The following is a 23715-nucleotide window of genomic DNA, read 5'->3' as shown; positions in this document are numbered from 1 at the left end:
TCTGCGGGACCTTCCGCCCCGCCGAGGATAAAAGGCACCGTTTTCCCGTCGCGGAGCGAGGCAGCCCCTCGGCGTCCGGCGGCGAGCGGGAAGCATGGCGGCGACGGGGGTTGCGGCGCGGAGCGAGGCCGCCCCGCCGGCTGGCGGGGGTAAGGGGAGCGCCGGTGGGCAGCCGGCCGGGTGGCGGGGGTCTGTTTGGGCGTCCGTTGTGTGCCGCCGAGAGGCGGGGGCGCGCAGCGCACCCTGGGAGCTGTAGTGCGGAGGCGGCGCCGTGCCGGCCGCGGGCGCGGGGCTCGGACTGCGAGCCCCGAAAGCCCCTGTGGCCCGGCGGTGGGTGGGTGTGCGGGCGGCGGGGGCCGCGGCTGAGGGGGGGCCGGGGCGCTCCCCCTCCTCTCGGGGATGAGGGGGCGGCTTGGCCGCTCCCCTCTTCGCTTTCCGCACTTACGGCCGGCACCTGAGGTCCCTAAGCGGGGCTGGAAGCGGGGGGCCGAGGGGACCGGCGTCGGGACGGCTTCCCGCGCTCGGGCAGGCCGCCCTGAGGGGCGGGGGTCGCCGCCCGGCAGCGCGTTCGGCTCTGGGCGTGGGCGGGGGGCGCGGAGGGGGGCTGTCCGCCCTGCGGAGCCCCGGGCCCCTGAGGAGGGGTTCGCCCGCAGCCTTGCAGGAGGTAGGCCGGGAGGCGGGGTAAGGCGCCTTTCCCTACAGCGGAGGGTAGAGAGATCCGGGGGGCTGCGCCTCCTCTGAGGGTGCAGTTTCTTGCTCCCTGCAGCTGTGTCTGAAAGGATGGCGCGTTGTGATAACGCGAGCCTGGCTTTGGGGGCTTAAGGACTCAGTGAGCAGGGGCCTGAATAAAAGCTGTGAGCTTCTGAGGTGGGAACCTCCTTGTGTCTGTTGATGTACATACCTGCCCAACGAGTAATGAGCAACTCCGAAACTTTTTTCTGGGTGCTGAAAGCCTGTTAGGAAAATCTCATTCCCTAACTACTATACCAATTAGTCTTTATAGTGTGAAACTGTATTAACTTTCTTAATATATGTATATTTATGTAGTTTACATTGTATACTGAGTAGTTGTGCTTAAGCAAGCAAACTAAAGGACCCCACCTCATTACAAGAAGGACAACTCCCCACCGCCCCGCACAAGGACCTTTGATTCTCAGAATCTTAAAGCTATCCAGAGAGGTTAAAGGATGCCACTGAACAACCGACATGATAACATCAACATTCTAGTCCCTCCAACACATCTGTGAAACCCTGCCATTACCCGGTGTCATAGATAAGTATAGCAAGACTGACTCCAGGGTTATCTAGATCAGTGGAGCAGCAGGTGGATAACGATGCCATAGAAAGGCAGTTGCTTTGCAAATGGTAGTGTGTGTTAAGTAGCAATTAGTCAAATCATGTTGTACCTGAACACTATAAAGGTATAAGAACCATGTATAAAACCACATTTGGCGTGCCCCAGTTTGAATGGGACGCCTCATGCACATGAATAAAAGAATTACTCTTGTAATTCTATACTGTGCATCCTAGCCTCTCTCCTCAGTCAGCATGGGCCAGTTGAAAATTTTCATAACAAGCCCTTAATGGGCAGATGGAAAACTTTTCTAGTTAGTTAAGGTGACCAAGTGGTTGCAGAGATGGCTACTTAAGGGAGAAACATGCAGTACCTTCTCTCTGAATGTGCCAAGACAGGAGTGTGACTGTTTCTGCTACTGCTGTCTCGGCCTTGCTGCTCTGCAGAGCTCTTCGAGTGGCTGTGGATTTGAGAAGCAATGGAGGTGTCATAAATGTCATCAGAGATGCTTCTTAGGAAAGCATATTCTCTAGTTGGCAGAATGGTAGACCAAAAATGTTTGTCTCCATCCTTAGCATAACTGAACCCTAAAAGCCTGAAAACTGTAAGAATATTAATATGTAGTGCATGTTAGCGTAAGAACACTGTGCTGGGACATGCTGCTGAAAAAGGTAGCATTATTTTCTGAGCAGATAGTAAGAGATGAGCAAGCACTAGAATGGCATGTGTATGTAAAACACACAGCAGAGGCTTTATATATAAAAATTATTATTAGCAGCTGTCACCATGGGTACCTAGTGATTCAAGTTCTCTGTAGGTGGCAAATGTTTTCCTTTTAACTTGATATAGTAACAGTTTTTGCATAGAACATTTTAATTGTGTGTTCTGTTAATTAAATGATATGCTAGCCTATTTACAATTTGTTCCTGCCCAAATATCACCTGTACTGTAGTATGGCTACATGAATGGGTCCTTTATTCTGACCTTTCCCTAGGTACTTTTCTGGAACATGTAACATTTAGCCTATCGATACAATTTGAGGACACAAGCACCAAAATCCTAAGGTGAGATGCACTGAAGGATTTGGCCAGCAAAGTCCTGGAGTGGAATCTTTGGCTCTGAATTAGACACGTTTCCTACCCAATAAGTTAAATACTTAGGATTAGGTTTTGCAGCAGCCAAACTGCTAAAAGGAAGCATATCTTAATATATCTGATAGGAAATCTTAAAGGGAGGGTTGAATCTTAAGTTTCTTTCTCTTCTGAAGTTTAAGCATTCAACTTCTGACCGCAGAGAGGTGTCAGTTTTGGTTTCACAGGCTGAAACCTCCGTGTTTTGTACCTAGATTGCCCTTGTAAAAAAAATGGTGTAGGCTAATATTATTTTTTCCTTTTAAATACACAGAGAGAGAGAAAGGGAAAAGAGAAAACTGCAGGCTTTTATTTAGTGGTCTAGCTTTTATAGGACTTGTTCATGATAAGATTGTTTCTTTTCCTTAGGCCGAGGACTGTCACATGGGCATTTCACATTTACAAATTAAGTTCCCTAATCTTCAAATATTTTAGCAGGGTGTTTGATGGAACTCTCCAGGAAGGTGAAGTTGGTAGGTTTGCATCTGCCTCAGGTTTCCCACATTCTGATTGATGAAAGGGTCGATGCTGCTTACCCTTTTTCCAGACCCCTTCCCAAAATTTTTTTTAGTGACAGATATGGTTGCTGTTGTGTGTGGAGTGTGGTCCTACGGATGTGTGCTGGGCATGTTCTGTGTTTGCCTATAAGCAGGAATTTAGATAGTGCCTACACATAGGTAGTTGTCAACCTACTCAAAACTTGAAATCTCTGAAGAATTTAAAAATTTAAGGGCTTTTGAAATTCTGGGGTTTGAGGATCACACTTTTAAATTTAGCTACTGAAATTTTGCTCTGCTTCCCATTCCAGAGGAGCTGTTACTGACTTTCCGAGAATTGCATCAGAATTCTTTATTAGGACGGGGCCTGGAATCCATGTCTTCCAATAACTGGATCAGTTGTTCTCATGTGTTTGGTCTGAAGTAATCTGCTTCAGTTTTACGTGGAAAAGAAAGTTCATTTGTATTTGCAAATTAGCTGCATGCGTTATAAAACAAATCTGTTTATCTTGCTTGGCTTTTTCAGTACGTGTTCTCATATATAAAGTGTTGACTTTGGGGCTTTTTTTCCCCTCCTTTTTTGTTTTTCTTCTCCCTTTTGTTCTAAGGCTTGGTAGTCAACTGGTCAGGTCAAGGATTGCAAAAACTGGGTCCGACATTACCCTGTGATGCTGATACTCACACTCTGATTCTGGACAAAAACCAGATAATTAAATTGGAACACTTGGAGAAATGCAGAAATCTGATGCAGGTCAGTGTTACTTGACTTGAATTTGCTATGAAATAATGGTACTGTGATGCTAATTAAAATACTTCTGCTTTAAGGACATATTATGTAGTTGAAGTAAGTTAGCAGTTACTGTCTTCATAGGAAAATAAATGGTGGCTAACTAAAATAGAAAGCTTTGTTTTGAGTGTAGCTCTACAGTTGGTAGTGGGGGAGGCTGTTTTGCTAGTTACCTAGGTAACTAAAAATGAAGTAAATAAATCCTAATGGGGAGGGGGGATAAGGACACTTAGAAAAGTCACTGATAACCCAAATTTTGATACTTGTTAGCTTTTGAATACCTGAGCTTTGTAACCGTAAAAATAACTTTGTTTTATCTTTCCTCTGTGTAATTGTAAACATGCATACATACATAGATATAGGACTCTTCTCCCCATTTGGGTTTCATAACTCTTCACAAAGGAAGAGGATCAATAGCCTTAATTTACAAGAAGAAAAGGCACGTGGATTAGTTTAAAATAGAAATAGCAAATAAACAAATGAAGTGGGAGGGATCTATGTAGTCTTGTTAACATCAAATCATGTAGGCCCTGATGTTGCTAGTGCTTATCCTTAATTTAAATACTAGCAACAGTCCATTTAAGTTCATGAAGGTATTAGTCATAACAATGTTAAGCATGTGCATGGTGCTTGCAAAAGTCAGAGCGTTAATCCGTCTGGGGCAAAGCTGTACAAGTCCATGTTAATTATCACTGCAAGTGCCTCCAGATAGACCTGAAGTCACCTAATGGCTTCTAGAGACAAGCTAAACTGAGACAGGAGAGGTGGGGTTTGTCGGTGCCAAAAACTTTCACCAGTCTGCCAGCTTGGTGGTCATGTTATTAATGTGTATGTCTAATCAGGATTTGCCCTTTAAAAAGTCTGTGATTTACAGTCCTGTTAGCACAGGACTTTTTTGAGAATCATGTGAAATATACTTACTGCCAACATGGCAGAGGAAAAATATGATTTTACACCAGGAATGGTGCAACAATTTGCACAATGATTTGGCAATGCTGATTTTAAAACCTTATTTTCGTATGACACGATTCCTCATTCATTCTCCTTTGTTTAGCTGTTGCTAGGAGGAAGATTTCCTCTTAGGTTTGCAGAGTGAGTTGTGAAGACTGCTTGCTTTGATCAGTAATTTCTTTCCTGGCTCTTGCACTTTTTTGTGTCTGTGTTATTTGCTTGACAATGGAATACATAGATTGAAGTAGTTCCTGTTGGATTAGATTTTTAACCACTAAAAATAAAAGCCTATTCTCTCTGTGCAATTTAATAGTTAAAACTGTTTCTTTTATTTGTGTGTCGATCTGCAGCTCTCTGTAGCCAACAATCGTTTGGTGCGAATGATGGGTGTAGCAAAACTGACTAAGCTCCGGGTGCTAAACTTGCCTCATAATAGTATTGGGTATGTGGAAGGGCTGAAGGATTTGGTGCACCTGGAATGGCTGAACTTGGCAGGAAATAACCTTAAGGTAAAGTATTTAGTCTTTTTAGACTTTCCAGAACCTAGTGTTGTAGAAATTTGGAAAATGCTCCAAAGAAATCTGAATATATTTCTGGTTTTGGCTCAAACAAATGTTGAAGTTTAGTGTCTGCTGGTTTATGAGGGCAACTTCTGGACAAGAATTGTCTAGGGAAAAAAAAAAAAGGTTTTGATATCAAAATGTAATGAGAATTGGGAAATAGTCTCCAAAACAGGAAAAGAATTATCATCTTTAAAATGAAACTGTGTATAAAAAAAAAAAAGTTTTTGTTTTGGGTTACTTATCCGGTGTTTCTTAGCTTTCAAAATAACTTATAATTATCGATACCTGGTTTTATTTAATGACTAAAACAGAGTTACTGTGAGTAATTGACTTCTTTATTTTTGTAGGCCATTGAACAAATCAATTCCTGTCTATCTCTTCAGCATCTTGATTTGTCAGACAATAACATAGCTCAATTAGGCGATCTCTCCAAGCTTACGTCACTGAAGGTAGATGCTATTTTTATCTCTGGTTTTGTTACGTTCTTTGCATAAAGAAATTTGCTTTGAAAATTGCTGCCTTTTAAAGCATTCATTATTCAAACACTAGCTCTTAAAGTGTTTTAATTAATCACTATAATTTCTAGAGGGAAGCATGTAAGAATTCTTCTCCTTGTTTTTCAAGTTGTAGGAACTGAGGCAGTAATTTTTCTATAACCACTCTAATGATTTTGATAAAGATAACATGGTGAGATCTTGTTCATAGCGCGTGGTTCTCTTGTCCTATGTCATGAGTCAAGACAAAACATAGTGTTAACTCTTTCAGCATGAACACTGTAGAGAAAAAATGTTTGCAAATACATTTTTTGTATCTGTGACTATAATTCAGTTCTGCATTTTAAAATTAGAAGATTTTGATGTCAAATATAAAAATTAGTTTTCCCTTGCTGGAATAAACAAAAATATTTTGATGATACCAGAAAGCCTTAATTATAGTTCTTTTGTGTGTATTTTGCGGGTACTGCCTGAACAAAAAAATACGGGGGTTTTGATCAAACATACGTTTCATCACCACATTTTTATTTTATAGACTCTGTTGCTACATGGAAATATTATAACTTCACTTCGCACTGCCCCTGTTTGCCTACCTCAGAATCTGACTGTTCTTTCTTTGGCAGAAAATGAAATCAGAGACTTAAATGAGGTAAGATACAGAAGATATATCACCTTGTCTTGAGGTAGACTGAAAGGCTGTAGGTGGATAAAAATGAAAAGGGCTCCCTACTCTGATGTGACCCATGTTGACAGAAGTAACTTTTAATAGTTTATACGTAATGACTATGCTTTTCACTAGCTGCACAAGCTACGTGATACTGTTTAAAATTTATCCTTAGAAGAAGCTTTGCCTTTTTTATTTTTTGTTTTTATATTTATTCAAGGATGTCAGAAGTATACTTTAAGGGGTAAATTCATAGAGAGCTTTTCATGATTGTCTGAAGGTTGAAAACTGAGCTGATTAACTGCTGCAGAGGGCTTCTGCAGCTGCTGTGTTTAGAACAGAGGTTTGAATTGTGCTTGTTGCAACTGAATGTTTTCGGGCCCATGTCTTATCTGTTTCTCAAACATCATATAAGATTAACAAATATTCTCCTGTGATTTTTGTCTTTATTGTTTTGTTTGTGGGGTGGGGTTTTTTTCTTAATATAAGTAGCAGCCAAAAATGACAGTTGGACTTCCGTGTTGGAAGAAAAATCTTGTTTTGGTAATACATTTCTCTTCTTCAAACAGTGTTTCTCAGCTTTTTGTCTTGCCATTTTTTTGTCAAAATATCAATGCCTGTTATAGTGAACTGAATGATAGAAATACTATACCTTTCCATATATAAAGCCCAATTCCCAGATTTTAAGAGAAGCTAATAATTTCCAAGGGCTATAGTACCTACAAGAGAATTAATGGGAAAATGGCAGTAGTTGATAGAAGGCTTTCACATTTCGAAAAGCAAACATGACTTTCAATGTGTTTGTAACTGTGTTATGTTGTGTGGGATATCTAGCTGTAACTAGAGAAATGTGGTACATCCTATAAGCATTTAATGGTTCTCTTCAGTTAATGAATATATCTTGTTTTCTCAAGATTTCTTTCCTGGCCTCTCTTCGTCAATTGGAACAGTTGTCAATTATGAACAACCCTTGTGTGATGGCCACGCCTTCTATCCCTGGCTTTGACTACAGGCCGTATATTGTCAGCTGGTGTCTCAACCTTAAAGTTCTCGACGGATATGTGATTTCTCAGAAGGAAAGGTGACATCGTATCATTAAATCTCTGAAATTATGAAGTAAAGTTTGGCTAACCTGAAGTTGCATTCTATATAACAATAAATGGAAAAGTGCTAATGATCTGAAATTGTTTGCCTTGCTAATGAGATACAGGCCAATTAACACTATTGCTTTTGCTAAATTTTTCATCTGTTACACTGGAATTATTATGTGAAATCACAAGTTTATTTAAGTAGAAGTATAAAGTTAAGGTTGTTTTGTTGCTCAACTCAGTCACACTTTTACAGAGCAAAACTGTGGTAGCAATTTATCAATGGTCTATTATCCCTTCCAAGTTTACAGCTTCTTTGACTTTGCAGAGTGAGACAACCAGCAGATATTAAAGCTATTAGCTTGGGGGAAGCTCAAATGTGCTCTTTTATAAAGGGTCTGATTTGCATATGCATTTCTAGATTTGGCATTTTTTTGTATCAATTAGTTAAATATCACTTTGCTCATGTCACTTAATGTATCATTGTGGTCATTATATCACTGATATCTGTATGAGATGTTTTCTTAAAGTTCTTGACATCAGAACAGTCCAAGAGTATAAATATTATCCATAAAAATAATATAAATCCATAAAAATAATAATATAAATATTATCCATATCCATAACTAGATGTTCTAGTCCAATATGTGAACACATTCCAGGACATTACTGTTTTATTTCCCAGTTAATAAAATAAAAAGCTGCTTATTTGGTCAAAGGCAAACCACTCCTGTTTCTGTTTCACCATAGCATAGCATGAGGTTACCAAAAAGCTGTCTGTAAGAATTCTAGAATTTTTTTCATGGCTAGTGGAGTTTTTGGTATTAGCAGTATTATATGTGAACATATTATGTTAAATGTTCTCAGAGTGAAGAATGTTTAAATTAGAAACAGATTTTAATTGTTGAATGCTCTCAGCAAGATTTGCTGTCTGTGGCTGTTCTACATGTTTGTGTGAGTTTCTTCTGTTTCTGTGAAAGCTTTGCTGATAAATTCATTCACACAAATATTTTCAGTGCTCAAAGGCTACACATAGATAAAGCAGAGACTGCAGAGTGTTTCTCAGACCTTTTTTTTTTTAATCCATGTTGGTGTGAGGGAGTAATTTATTCACTATTCTGGTAGTGAAAATCCCAATTCCTCTGGGCATTGCTCATGTTCCAAGTTTTTGTTAGATTTGTACATTAGCTCTTAAGTAGAAGAACAGTAATCAAAGGAGAGTTAGGGCGTTTACCCATGCATTAATTGTGGCCGTTTTCCCCTTTCCCAACAGCTTGAAAGCAGAATGGCTCTACAGTCAAGGTAAAGGAAGGTCATATCGACCTGGGCAGCATGTTCAGTTAGTCCAGTACTTGGCTACTGTTTGTCCTCTTATATCTACATATGGTCTCCAGACTGAAGAGGATGCCAAATTGGAAAAAATACTAAGTAAGCAAAGGTGAGAACTTCTTGTTTCTCTATTGTTAGAGAATGTAATCGAGAACATAATTATATGTCATCTTATGTGTTAGATATAATATTTCCTGTTAAGTATTTCAAAGCAGCAGTGAGGGCTGGAGGTGGGAAGAGTACAGCTACACGATGTATCGTAGAGGGGAATGAGAGGCAAGGCAGCAGCAGGACTGTTTCCCTGCTTGCTGGGTCATCTGGGGGCAAATCCTCTATATTTTTCAGTCTGTCCTCTGTAGGATATTGAATGTGATTTGTGTTAGGACTGTGATTAAAATAAACAACCTACCTACTGAGATTTTTTTTTTTGCCATGGAGAAAGTGAGGAAAACCTCAAAAAGGAGCTTAGATTAACTTTTGCTCTAATTGTAAATGAAGACTGTTGTGGTACACTGGTGTATTAGTCACTTTTTTGTTGTTAGCGTGTTCTTTCTTGGTTTTAAAGTTAACGCTGTCCTTTGAGGGACACTGTTCCCAGTGATGCTCTTTACAATCTCTGTATCTGGCACCTCGGGTCTGTCAGCAGAGGCCTCTGCAGAGCTTGCTGGTTCTGCCAGCAGTAGCCATTTTGCAAATGTCTATGCAAGTAGATCAGGAGAGTTACTGTGGTGCACTTTGCTTCCATGAAAAAGTGAAGTAATTGGGATTAAAAGCCAGAAAACATAATAATACAGGTATCCCTAGTCCCCAGGACCTATTGACAAACTTTCTGCAGAAAGATCAGAGCAGAATACTCAACTCAAAGGAGCAGGCTACGTAAGTGGCATAGTGTGGGTGGAAAGTTGGGCAGCGAAAGTGTTGTGGTAAGCAGAAGGGCGGCATCTCATCAAAAGGCTGGAAACGCGGGAGCATCTGGAAGGTGCTACTGCATACATTGTCAGTGTAGACTGATCTTCAGGAGGAAATTATAGAAATGTTGGGGCCATTTCAGAGGAGAAGGATTCAGGAAGTTGGCTTGCAAAATATAACTCTTTAAAAATCAACAAACAAACAAACAAAAAAACCAAAATCCCCACCCATATATTTTTTTTTTTTTAAGGCAGTTTGACTTTTCTGATCTCTACCTCATGATCTTTGAATTTAGCTGGGCTGAAACAATCTGTGTTTTTTCAGTTTGTAAAGGATAATTTTGTTTGTGGCAGTGTTGTTTTGTATTAGGATTTTGTCCCTTTAGTAACAGGGATACCCTTTGCCTGATTCAGTCATTTTCAAATGTAAAAGGCACTCCCTCCATTCCTCAAACTCCTCTATGCATATAAGCATAATGTATCCTGCAGTAGACACTTAAAATATCTGCATACCTTCCTTCCTCGTGTGTAGAAATACTTCATGGTTTTCAGTCTGTAGTCAGAATTGCATGTTGGATTTTTTCTCTTTTTTTTGATACTTGTACATGTAATGAAGAAAAAGGGGCAGGAGGAAGGGGAACAGGAGCAGTGTGTGCAATCCCCTACTTTGTGAGTAGTCCTTTTAGTGTCCTGTAGGTGTAGGGATCTGCATAACTAGCCTCTTGTTTTAGAATGGTGTGATCACTTTTTTCCTGTAAAGTAGTTGATAGCTTCTTTTAGATGTCTTCTGTACCAAAAGAGTTTAAAAGAAATATAAAATCTGTTGGAACTCTGTGCTTAGGCTCCACCAGAGGCAGTTGATGCATCAGAACCAAAACGAAGGACCACCTACGTCTTCTACGCCCAACAAACCACTGACAGTTACTTATGAACACAGCAGTCCAGCCCAGCCACCACAGATAGTTCTTGAAAGTGGTAAGAAGCTAATCTGCACCTGTGATCTAACCTGTGGAAATAACTTTGTGGAGAGAATTTCAGAACAAGGCCCTGCTAATATTTTGTTCTATTGATTTTTGGAGATTTTCAACTGAAGTTTATACGTTGTTTTCTAAAAATACATTCTATGCTTATTCATGTCTTGAAATGCTGGTGAGATTGTTAGGTGAAAAACACAATCCAATAAACTAAAGAGTTATTACTTTGATTGTTCCATCTGATAAAAGCTAACCTCTCCAGGGGGAGGCAGTTTGTGCAATTTACCGTATCCAGTATTTGCAAAGTTTGTGGATGTTACTGTGATAAGTAGTTATTGTCCTTATTGTTATATAGAAATAATGCTTATCATTAGTAGCATTTTAGATCTTCTTACACACTCAGGTTCTAACTATCTAAATCAAGTTGTGAATCCCTATGAATTAAAAGAAGATATGTTGTTGAAATACTGTGACACTTTTGAATATGGCTTTCTGCCTGTTTAGAACCTATCATCCAGAAGAATTCTTGGGTTGGACCAAGTGCAAACGATGATCATTCCTATGCAGTAAAGAACACTTTTCTTCTTGAAAGAAGTTTTCACAAGGAGCTATACCTTGAAGATATACAGACAGATGAAGACAAACTAAACAGCAGCCTTTTATCCTCAGAGTCTACTTTCATGCCAGTTGCTTCAGGATTGTCTCCAGTGTCTCCTACTTCAGATCTGAAGCTACATGGAATCAATTTGGGCCTAGATGATGATACAGGGATTCAATGTGTGAGAGATGTTAATAGAGGAGAAACAGCTAACAAGGAAGAAGCTTCATGTGCTACAAGGGAGCACTCCAACAGAGCAGTAGAAAGTGTGGAAACTCAAGAGCATATCGAAGAGAGTATGCTGTTGCCTTCTCCTGATCCAGTAACAGCTAGCCTGACTGCTAATACTAGCAGCTCTTCAGCATCCTCTGAAGACCAAGTTCTGCGTAGTCACCCCAGCACCTCAGTAGGTGCTGAATCGGGAGTTACAACTCTCTGTCCTGACCAGATGGCAGGAGAAAGTTCCGATTCATTGGTGGCTGTTGATCAAGGCGCAGCTGAACTGCAAAGAATGACTAAAGCAGCTACCAAGCTTCAAGCCTGCTGGAGAGGATTTTACACAAGGAACTATCATCCCCGAGCCAAGGAAGTGCGGTATGAAATTCGGCTAAACAGAATGCAGGAGCACATCATTTGCTTAACTGATGAAATAGAAAAGTAAGTTGAGGTCAAGCTGTGTATTTTCAAATCTGAATGAATATAACCATTGTTCCAGGATATTTCAGAACAGGTATAAATGGGTCTCGGTAGAACTACTCACAGTAGAACCTAGCATTGGTAATATAAAACTGTGATTACAGTAGAGAATCGCTTCCTGGAAGATAAGCACAGTTAGGCACATCGCTGTTCATACTCTCAAAGTACCTTCTATGAGTGGGTATTCTATTCCTCTGTTAGCAGGACTTGCATGTTTCACTACATAACCAAAATAGAAATTGCTAAGTGTGATATTTTTTTTTAACTTGTCTCCTGGCAATTACAGAGTCTGTAAATGAAGTGTCCATAATGAGAGTCATTCCTCTGTTACTGGTGAAAAGAAGAATTCTCTCTCTGCCTTGCATGATACAATTTTAAAATGTGATTCTGTGTTTGGTTCTTTTTTTTTTTTTTTTTTTTTTTTTTTTTTTTATCCTATGAATCCATGTTTGGAGGGGATCATTATCAAAGTTCCTCCATTTGTAAGATATAAATTTCAGATTTAGTTAATATCTTTCAGGATCAGCCTGGGAACTGGTGGTCTGACAGGCTCTCTTCCTTTACTATCACAAGTGGCAAAAGTTCTGTGAATCAAGTTGAGCCCTTAGTGAACCTCAAAACTCCCAATGCTTACACATCATGCCTACATCCAAGTGGTATCAGCTGGGGAGAGCATAATTTGAAATGAAGAAGCACTATTTTTTTTTGTTTTGGTTTTTTTTTTTTGTGCAGGAAAAAGAAGCATGTCTACTTAAACTAAACCAGAGCTCTTCATTTTAAAATGAAGGCACTTAAAGTATTAGCAAGTCAATAAATGCGCTACAGCAAAAGGAAGCAGAATCTTAATGTAACTCTGAAAAAGAAACTTGAAGTCAGCAGCTGGATATTGATGGCAAGCCAGACTGCAGTAATGTCTTAATGTTAGGCTCTGTTGTATCTTTCAAGAGTGCTGTTATATAAGTAGGCTTTTTATGTATTCTTGTTGATCTTATTACCAAAACGTTGCTTATTTAAGCTGCATAAATTTGGATGTGTGTTCTTGCAGACTAAGAAAAGAAAGAGAGGAAGACAAGATTCAGAGGCTTGTACAGGAGGAAGCTGTCAGATTTCTTTGGAACGAGGTAAATTGTTTTAGTCCTCTTATTTTTCTGCTTACATATGAATTTGAAAGTCATTATTTCATACTGTAAATCCTGAAGAGATAGTCAATATAGTTTCATTTTTTCCAGAATCTAATTGCTGTGTTGTTTGCTATACTTGTATTCTGGGATAAAATAACATTCATAAGTATTAGCGCGATAACAGTGGTTTTGTTACAAAAGGCTAAATTGTAGTCTGGTGTGAGGAGGAGGACAAAATGCAAGGGAAGCTAAATAAACATAGCAGAAGTGTGAAGAATGATGTGACTGCTAGATGCCCAGGGCAAATGAAATGGCGTCAAGCTATGTTGCTTGTGAGCAGCTCATTTCTAAAGTAGACAAGTTATTAATACATCTTGCAATAAACTATTCTTCCAAAAATAAGACTGATTTGTTTTCTTAAGCGTGGATTATTTCATAAAGGTTCACCAGCCTTTCTGGTTGTAAGAGCTGATTCCTTTTTCTTCAGGTGTTTGAACTGGGAGGCTTATGTGCTCTGTCAGTGTTGGGCATCTAGGTTTAAAAGACATTATTTAACAGTGGGAAGAACCTATTTTCCCTAAAGGTACAGCGAACCTTTTTTTAGTTTGCCTGGTCTTAAATTTTATGCTAGAGCTTTGTTGGTGATTGCAAGAAATATTCTAGAAATCAAAGTACTTTTCTTAATTGCATTTCATAATGAAATTCTTTCTATACAGGTTAAATCCCTTCAACAATGGCAGCTTTCAGTGACACAAAATTTAGGTGCCACTTGGCAACCTGTGATCCCTTCAGCCAGTGCTTTCTGTCCATCTGAACCATCTATTCAGTCATCCACACTTGAGCAAGAAACCCCGGCGGATGTTAGTTCTGCTTGGTTAGTTCCAGCTAGTGATGTTCTGCAGGAAAAGTCTTTGTTGCCGTTCCCGGATTCTGGTTTTCATTCTTCCATGGCTGATCAGACTCATGCCGATGACTTGTGTAGCACTGAAAAGAGTTTAACGGAAGGAACCGAGAGCTCTCTTTCAGTGGAAACTGTCAAACAATGTGGCAATTCTGTTTCAGCGTGTTCTTCAGATGCAGAGGATGACCGTGGGGAAAGTAAAGAGAGCTCTAATAATGAGCAGGACAATGGACTAATACAACAGTATTTGAAATCTGTTCAGCAGCTGGAAGAGGCTGATGAAGGGACAAATTGCAATGATGAAACAGGTAGCTGGCCACAAATCACGGTTTCGGCAGAAAGCCAAGATTCTTCGTCTGACACTGTCTCTGTAGATCTCCCTCAAGATACATCTTCTCCTGCCCGAGGTGAAATCAGTCAGGCACCAGAAAGCTGCAAACTGAATTCAGGAATAGTAGAAGGGAAGCAAACAGACTGCGATTCTTCGTTTCAGATGCTGCATGTTGGGATAGCTGTATAGGCTCAGTTCCACAAAGGACTAGGGATTCCATTTCACTTTCCGTTCTCTTTCTTTTTCCTGTTTATACAAAACTTAGTTTTCATGTGTGCTGTTTCAGAGTTTGACTCATGTTACCAATTTATGTTTTAATTAGTATTTTATTGATGTTGCTGAGGACTGACACTAACTATGCTAACCTGAAATCAGCAAAGTTCTCAGTGACAGTCATTATGCACTTTATTTTCAAACATAAAACTGATATCCTAATAACTGGCTTCCATTAAATTAATTCTGAAGATTGGGGGTGTGGGGGTAGTGGTGTTTGCTGTAAATTCTCTTCGGTGAATGTATTAGTAAGCTTTTTTTTTTTTTTTTTTTCCTAAAAAGCAGGATTGAGTTCTTACTTTGCAAAAGGAACAATGTGGGAGGAAACAGAGTCAGTATAGGCAGTGTGTGCATGTATGGATACAGCTTGAGAAAGATGAAAGCAGTTGCCTTTCAGACTTCTTTTGACTTTAACAAGAGTAGTTTGGTCAGTGTTTCAAAGATGCATTCCATGAAACCAGTGTCCAGGTCAGTGACTTCTTTTTGTCATTTACATGAAGCTGCTGGCTAGGAATTAGGTCATTTACATATGCACTGAAACAAGGACTTACAGGAGTCAGACCTTAGGGAGCTTCAGACAAACTTTGACCTTTGTTTGTCCTGGGGTTGAATTTCCCCACTTTCTCAGGTAAGACTCAAAGTGGAACCAGTAGCAGCCTTTACTAAATAAGAATTTCTAAAGGGCATGTGATTTGGGGACATAGTTTCCAAGACTGCACTGCTGGGTTACAGCAGCAGGCTTGGTAACATATGTTTTACCTCCATGAGGATGCTAATGTCATTTTGGGATTTGGATCTGCATGGCTTTCAAGACATTAGTGTGTTTGATGGATCACAGCTACTTCTATCTACAGGTATAGATATTAAAAGCAAATGTCATGACTTAAAACTATTTCTTGACATCTCTGTTGGGTTTTTGTTTGTTTTTTTTTTTCTCTGTATGTCCAGTATTTGACATTCTAATTGGATGTGGATAAAAAGCTGTATTTCTTCCCTGTTGGCAAATGTGCTAAATTACCTAGGCTATGCTTTTCACTTAAATGCTGGGCAAGCAATAGGGTTTGTATTTTGCCTAGTCATTGCTATTTTGTTTTTTTAGTGGAAAAAGATCAGGTATCTTAGTATACTGCAGAAATAGCAAGGGAAATCTGTTTTGCCATGTGACTAGTAAAATAAAAGTTGATGTGACTTCTAGGGGTCAGTTAAGTTTGCCAATACTTCATTTTGCAATGTGCACTGGAAGGCCAGTACTAACTTCTCAGATAATTTGTTAATACTAACTTCTCAGATATAGAGACACATGCATATTATAATTCTCTGAATCCACAGGTTAACTTCTGGTGCTATGGTGTTGTTAAAATCAACTAATGGTGAAGTGTCTCTTATGACCATGTTACCATGTAAAATAATTTAATTTTTGTAAAAGCTTTGGTTGGTTGTCTGCTTTAGGTTTTGAGCTGGAATTTACCACTACTCAGGAGTTTGGCATGAGGCCAGTATCTGCTTGAGGCCTCAAAACAGCCTTTATTTAGAACATAAATGTTGTATTGGCCTTGTACCAGCCATCTGCCCAGTGGTGAAGTTCACCTTGGAAGAATAAAGCTTGCCTCTGTGCATGAAGTAGCCATCATCTTTCTCCCCACCCCCCCAAAAAATAAATTCTAGAGCACTAACTTCTCAGAAGAGCTGTCACTGCAGTCAGGTTGACATTTGACTGTGCCTTGCGTACATGACATCAATCTTTAAAAACAAAAGCAAACCCAATTAAGGTGGTAGATTCTTAATGTGCTATCTTTCTAACCCAGTCTAGTTACAGCATGTTTGTAGCATAACCATATTCATAATTAGATCTTAGAGCATGAGTGTGCTTGGGTATTGAAAGCGGTACAGGTGCATTAATGTATCACAGCACCTAATTAACTGTGCAAAAAAGTGTGCAGGCTACATGATCGTACCCTTGTCCTCTGAAGGTTCTCAACTTGTATTTAAATCTGCCATGCTTAGAGATCTCCACAGTTCATAGAATTTGGCTCTTTGACTGTTAATCTGATATAAAAAAAAATGTAAACCTTTAAAGAGACTTTTTTGGGGTTTTGAGAGAGGAATTACTTGTGTCTGTGAAACAGTTGTTGGACCTAACACTCTGGAGACAGTGGTTAGGTAAGTTCTCTTTTGTGGCAGAGTGCTGTATTAGCATATGCAAGACCTGGGAGAAACTAGGCCACTGTCTAGATAAAGTGAAGACACTAAGGGACCATATATATTTTGCTATTTTGTATTATTGTCACTTTTGCTGCAGAATTAGAAAGAGGAGAAACAACTTTAGTTTTGGAGGTGTCAAAGGGGGAAGACTGTGAAACTTGATTTTTTTTTTTTTTTTTTTTTTCATGGAAGCCCTAGATGTTTCTTGACGCTTCCTCTGTTATTAGGGCTTGTAAACACAAGACAACTTATTTTTAACTAATGCCTAGGTCAACTGTTGGCTTTTTTTAACCTGTATAGCCAAAACTGATTTTATGAAGGTACAGCAAAGTGTGTACCAACATGTAATCAGCTTTATCTTACTCTTTTGGGGAAGCTGTGAAATATGAAAGATTTTTTTTCTGATGTTCTGAAAAGTATTTTGCATGTGTAGAAGACGAGTTGCCTAAATACACAGAAATGACAAAGAATGAAGAAGTTCTGGATTAGTTTTTACAGGGTTAAATGTAATTAGTTTGTGTATAGACAAAATATTTTCATCCTGACCATTAAAATACATACAGGAAAAGACATAATGGAGGATAGAGTGGAAAAATGAGGAATCAAACTGGATGTATGCTTAAAAATGGCTTCTTTCAGTCCGTTTTGAGCTCTCAAAGAATCATGATATAGAAATATCATAGTTTAGTATACAGCTTAACATGTACTCTTCTTTGTATAAGTTTTCTTAATCTATGTATGTAATAGTCTTTTACCTGGACAGGGATGCACAGCTCCCTTTGGAGATGATGGAAATTTCATAAAGGAATCAGAAGGCCTAATATATGAAAATCCATGTCTGAAATTTTCCTGTACTCGTATTGTATGTCTTTCAGCATTTTCCTTTTGCAAGGCTTCATGTTCCCCAGAAGAAATGGACTTTGTAGAAGGAAAGTTTGTCTGTTCTACTTTGTCCTCCAGTGCTGATGGAAGAGATTACTCATGGTTGTTTGTCAGGCAATGTTGTCAGCTCTGCTGTGAGTACAGTTTAAGCGCTCTTCAATTTTCTTCAGAAAAAGCTAAATATAGCTCAGACTAACGATTTAAACTGTGCCACGTAAGTAGTTTTGCCCCAAATGAGGTGTTTGGCACATACAGACCTCTTTCAGCTAGTCTATGGCAGAAACTACTCTTTGCCTGTTCTTCTGAAGGTAGGGACAAAGGGGAAGGTGGAAATGCATTTATCTCTGTTTTCAGGTTTAATCTGTGATGATAACACCAACTCTTCTATGATTGCTATTTCAGTTTTCTCCCAATTATTTTTGTAGTTTACAAATTTCAATCTTTCATGTAATCAAGAATGCATTTTTTTCTACTGTATGTAATACTGGATAGACACTGTTCCAGATGGTATCTGGAAAGGTAGAAGAATATCATGAAAGCAGACCTGTCCACATTCTACATTTCAAGCTTAAGGTGTTTGGATTGTATTGATTCCTCTCTGTTAGATAACTTCTTTATAGAAGAAAAACACAAGGCAATGCCTCGTTAATGAAAGTAAGTAAACTTCTGTTTCTGCCTTCTTCCATGAACTGAGCTTAATGGTCACAACTCTCTTTTTTTAGTACCTAAAACTGTCATTTATATGAATGGGAGATTTAGCTGCTGAATGAATGCAGCAACTCTAATGGGTTTTTTTTGTGGTGACTATTCCTGTGTGGTGCTATTTTGTAAACAAAGTATGTGTGGCAACGATGGAATTTTTAAAAGGTACTGAACATTGGCCTAACTCTCTGCTTTCGTTTCCTTAAAAGAAGCAGGGTCATGCTTAAGTTGAGTCCTTGTGAACTGGCTGTCTAAATTGGGATTTTATCATATTTACATCTCTACAAGTGTTCTCACACCACAAAGCAAGAAGGCATTAAGACTGCAAATTTTATTTTGTTGCTTCTAAAACACGAATATCTTTCAGCAAATACTTGAGAAAGTCCTTGTTAAACTAAATTGCAGAAGCCTAACAGTTTGTTTATAGTTAAGCTCCTTAAACAACCATAGATTATATTTGCATGCAGTGATCTAAATAATGCATTTAGCAGCCAGTCTGTATATAAAAAACAAGTTTGGGCTTTTTCTGAATAATGTTGTATGTTGTTGAGCTTGCAAAACGTTCCTGGTTTTTATGAATTTGTATATATTGTCTGGAGAGCTACAATCTTAATTTCTACTTGTAGCAGGTTATTTGAAGAACAGAAATGAAAGATACATTCCTTTGAGACTACCTGGGTACTTTCTACTGGACTTGAAGTTACAGTGTGTCTCACACAGATATGCTTTTCCCTGAGAGGATAGAATTGTAGCATTTAGTGGAGACTGACTGAATGACAACAAAATGTAAAAACTGGTCAGTTCCCCTGCTTTTTTTTAGCTAGTGGAAAAGAGACTTTTTTTTCCTGTTGTATTAATTTTTTTTTTTTCCTTGAGGACTGTGCCACCCAAATAAGTAAGCATCAAGTATTCATGAAGTCTTTCAAAAAGTCGTCTTTGATAGTTACAGGTTTTTTCCCAGTTTGGCTTTCTAGGACAAGTTACTGAAAAGCACTTGCTTTCTATATGCCTGCCAAGAAGGTGGGACTTTCTGTCTATTTTTAAATGCTTTCTTTATGTCAGTAATGGAAAAAGCACAGGATCCTTTACTTGCAAAAATATAAACCAGTATTTATCAGGAAAGGTGCTTTATCTTTTGGAAAGTGCCACGCCAAATTTTATTGTGTAAGAGCTCTCAATAAGAAACTTACTTTCTGGCTTCGTTACATTTCTAAGTGTATGGGCCAAATGCACTTGTAGCATAATTCTACTGAACTAAATTTTGTTGAGTCTTTCACAGTAGTATTCTACCTCTAAACTAGAATCTGAAAAAATAACAATTAGGCATTGATTTGTCTTTCTACTTCTCACTATTTTCTGTGAAGAATTGTGGGTGGATAAATTGGTACAGTTCATATATTTTCTATAAGTGTTTACATTTCTGGATTTATTGTTTCTTAAATATTTTTGTTTGTACCTCTGAGTTTTGAATTTTAAATAAATGATTTGTACGTTTACTGAAAATGTTAATTTGTGCTTGATCCTGACTCTTACAGCTAATAGTCATTGTCTTACCATTGGAGGGCTCTTTTGGAGATAAAAGGTTTAGAAATCGCAAAACAGTGATGACAAGGTAAGCATTAGCATTCATGACTTGGTACAGCTGAGGCATCTAATGGCCCACTGTTTCAGTGCTGAATATAGTAAGAGTGTGTAGGGTACTTGAAATTTATACACCAGTTGATTAGCAGATGCCACTAAAATTGGTATTCGTGACTTGCAGTCCTTTGTTTCTATCACTGGCCCACTCTTTCATGTTCTTAATTCCCTACTGTGTTTAAATTAAAAGATGTGGCAGTATTCTGTATAGAGCTTTCTAGAAAGAGAATTAAGGCTGTGGGCTTATCAAGAGAAATACAATTGCAAAACATGTTGTTACCTCTCCTATTTTGGTTTGGTCAGATTCCTGCTGTGTGCTTAAATAGATGAAGACTAATTAAACATCTTTCAGGCTTTAACAGACAAACAGTCCAGGAGCTCAGACATATATGAAAGTCGTGTTTTACTGCAGGACAGTCATCCCAAAGGTAAAAAACCAACCAAACAAAAAAAAAAAAAAATCCAAAAATAACTTTGTTTTGCTTAACTCTCATTTCACACATGGAGGTTAGCGGGCGTTTTTTAACTCTGTTATGCGCTTCCACTTCATTACACTGAAGAAATTAGCTGAGGTTTTTAAACGAGACGCTTCTTGCTCTTCTATGAAGATATTTGAAAGACAGAAATAGGCATAGCTGAAGGGACTTCACTTTAGTGAAGTCTAAAAAAGAGCAGAGTAGTGCTGTTTTCTCTTGGAGTAGAGTTAAGACCTTAAAGCTGCACTATTAAGTTTAAATGCTGTATATTGTAGGGATAGTAATCGTAACACTTCAGGAGCTCAGGCGGAAGGTACCTCTTGTCCCCGTTTTTGATTCATGTTTGTAATAAGATCGGACATTAAAATCTTTGGCTAGAGTTGGAAAATAAAGGGGTAAATATATCTAGCGGATGGACCCAATTTTGTTCAAATGGGAATAGTTACTTAGAATTTTATGGGCTGAAATCCTTACATATGCTAGGAGCTGAGTTTTATTTTGTGTATGACAGTGTGGTTTGAAAAACTCCTGTTAATTTTCTATAACATTATGCCCAGATGGTAGGGGAGGTATTTTTCCCCTTCACCCAGGTGTTACGGTGTGAAAACTAATCTTTCTCTACTGTGTTGATATAGTTGCAAAAGCACAAACCATTATGTCCAGGTATAGTTTGCATCAGTGCATCACTCATTTCAAGCCATAATACTGCATTTGTGAAGGGTCTGTGGCAATACAATGCATCAATTTGGGGTACAGGTAGAAGGAAGTATTACTTCGGCCTACATGGGACAGCACGTAGAGATCTCTTCAGATCTTAATACGTGAGCTTCCTCAACTTTATCCATGTCACTGATGGAGCTCATTCTCATTTGCTGTCTATAGCTTGGCACGGGTTTTGCCTATACATAAGGATATTTTCAGACATGTCCCTTGTGACACTCCATCATAACTTCTTGTGGGTCTGGAAAGGTGCATGTGACTGCCACAAGTCCTGCAAGGAATCCAGCATGTTCCTTGGTCTAGGAGCACCAAAACCAACGGAGTCAACATACCACCCTAGGTGATTTTGCCTGGTGTCCCAGTGGGGACTTCCTGAGGATTGCTAGGACCTTTTCAGGTACAGCCCAAGTCATTTCTGGCAGAACTTGTGAATGTGAGGGCTTTGGGGTTGCTCAAGTCTATCGCCCTTTTTCCTTGCCAAGATCCTGTTTGCCTTCTTTCTGATCTGTGCAAGAAATAGCAGAAAATTGTGTACAGGATGCTCAAATGAAACCAGTCACAGCCTTTGACTTCCAGGACTCTTTAATTTGTCTGTGAAAACTGGGAAGCCCATGATATGAAGGATGCCCTGGAAAATGTAAAATCTGTGCACATCGTGTTGAAATTGTTTGTGTGTTGGGCTGAAAGCAATAAACCATTACAAAAGCGTAAAGAATTCTCAAACTATGTAGGGTTGTGAGGAACAGCACTCCAGCAGCCAGGGTTGTTTTGTTGGTATTGTACTGAACTGCATTCAAGCAGCAGCCTTTGTGATGTCTCTTCCTGGCTGTTTTTGTTGCGCCACCTGAAGTTCTCCAGTCCCTTGAGAATTTGCAGCACGTTTTCTGGTGTAGGAAGTGCATGGAAAATGAGCTGAGGAAGTTACTGCTGCATATGTGTGTAGAGACTGTGGGACCTGAGGAGAAACAGGAGACACTGAGAAATTCTACAGCCTGAGCTCTCTTTTCTTCCTTCGATCGTTAGCTCCTACAGCCCCTTCAGCTTGAAGTTAAAGGCAAATGCATGTGCTATTGGAGCCTGTACTTTCAAGAGCTGTATTGTAGTGCTGAGCTCCCTGGAGTGGAGTTCATTTGCTTGTCCTCTTCTCATTGTGGCTTGCTCGTTCCCAATTTTGATACTTTTTCTACAGCAGATTGGCTGTCCTTTTGGTCTTTGATTCTCTGGCTTTACTCACAGATACTGAGAGTCTTAAGCACGTGAAGTAGCTATTCATTTGCTAGCAGGACAGGTAAACTACCTTTCTCACCTGCTTTTTCATATTGATAGTGACCTGGTGCTTTCCCTTCTTTGGTGTGCCAGTGGCAATGTTAAACCGGGATGTGCTCCAGGTATCCTTGGGCTGAGATGGCTGTGGCCAAACCTGTTGTCTGGTGGAGAAAAGGGAAGGGAGCCCTGGAAGAGCTTGTGTTAGTCCCAAAGGGGAACAGAACGACCTGGGGGCAGCGGGAAGCTGTGCTCCTGCATGTCCCTGGAGTGGGGAATGCAGCACGGCTGCCCGAGGGAGGATCTGCAGCAGATTTCCTGGCGCAGAGGGGAAGTAGAAAGGCTGCTTGGTGCCTGTAGGTAAGCTTTTCTGTAACCTTTTGGGAAAGGATTTGGGGAAGCTGGAAGAGGATTCTTCTGGCAAAAACTCTGCCCCTTTACAAGCGTTAGATGATGTGAAAAGGGTCTGGCAGCACCAGATCAGCAAAAGACTTTTTTGAGCCAAGTCAAATATACCTTAGTTATTGCTATGCCTGAAACCAGGGGACATGCTGAACTTGTGTGCGAGGTCAGAGTGAAACTCGCTGTTGTAGGAGCTGCGGGGGGACACCACCAGATGGCTATGTACGTGGGAAATGGTTGGAGAAGTGATGCAGGGGTAATGTGGCAAAAGGGGACTGGTCAAAGATGTGTACAGAAAGAGAACAGGGTGGGCTGTGCTCTTTGCAGACTCTATCCAGGACTCTGTCCAATGCATTGTTCACTAAATTAAGACTCGGTTTAGTAATCCCAGTTGCATTATCTCATGTACTGTGTATTGTTGATTATTATTTGCAGGTGAGGGATAGAAAGGCAATGGGGCCAAGGGCCCAGCATAAGGTCACCTTACTGCATGTAATTCTGGAAAAAGAAATAAGGAAAGATTGATTCTTTTTCATGATCTGTCTTTCCATACTCCTCTCAAAATAATTGCCAAGTGCTTCTGGTGTGATTAAACCAAGCGGGATGTAAGGTGAGTGACAGCTGCTGAAGCTGTAGTTTTTTGGGGCTAATGATGTCTAGATGTTGCATGTGGAACAGACCTCACCAAAGCCATTGACATTCAAATACCTTAAAACCAAACAGCCTTTTACAAGGTCCCTTCTATAGAGTGTGGGGGCAGATGTTCAGTGATCAGTTACGGCCTCTTTATGCACAAAGGCTTACCACTTCAGAGGCTATAGAAAAGCACAT

At 39.6% G+C, this 23715-nt stretch overlaps 1 protein-coding gene across 1 annotated transcript; it reads left to right on the top strand.

Annotated features, from left to right (window-relative positions):
• Positions 1–70: 70 nt before the first annotated feature.
• Positions 71–23471, top strand: CEP97 (centrosomal protein 97). Its single transcript, XM_082337723.1, has 13 exons — positions 71–149; positions 3530–3672; positions 5010–5168; positions 5570–5671; positions 6252–6365; positions 7295–7461; positions 8742–8906; positions 10547–10680; positions 11184–11934; positions 13019–13094; positions 13811–19997; positions 20376–20451; positions 23320–23471. Exons 1-11 carry the CDS (start codon positions 95–97, stop codon positions 14513–14515), a joined length of 2571 nt encoding a protein of 856 aa, XP_082193849.1. The 5' UTR covers positions 71–94; the 3' UTR covers positions 14516–19997; positions 20376–20451; positions 23320–23471.
• The last annotated feature ends 244 nt before the right edge of the window (positions 23472–23715 follow it).

The sequence above is a fragment of the Platalea leucorodia genome, assembly GCF_965183815.1.
Source record: "Platalea leucorodia genome assembly, chromosome: 2".
Lineage (NCBI taxonomy): Eukaryota > Metazoa > Chordata > Aves > Pelecaniformes > Threskiornithidae > Platalea > Platalea leucorodia.
Note: the sequence above shows the minus strand (reverse complement) of the source record. Positions and strands in the feature narration are given on the sequence as shown.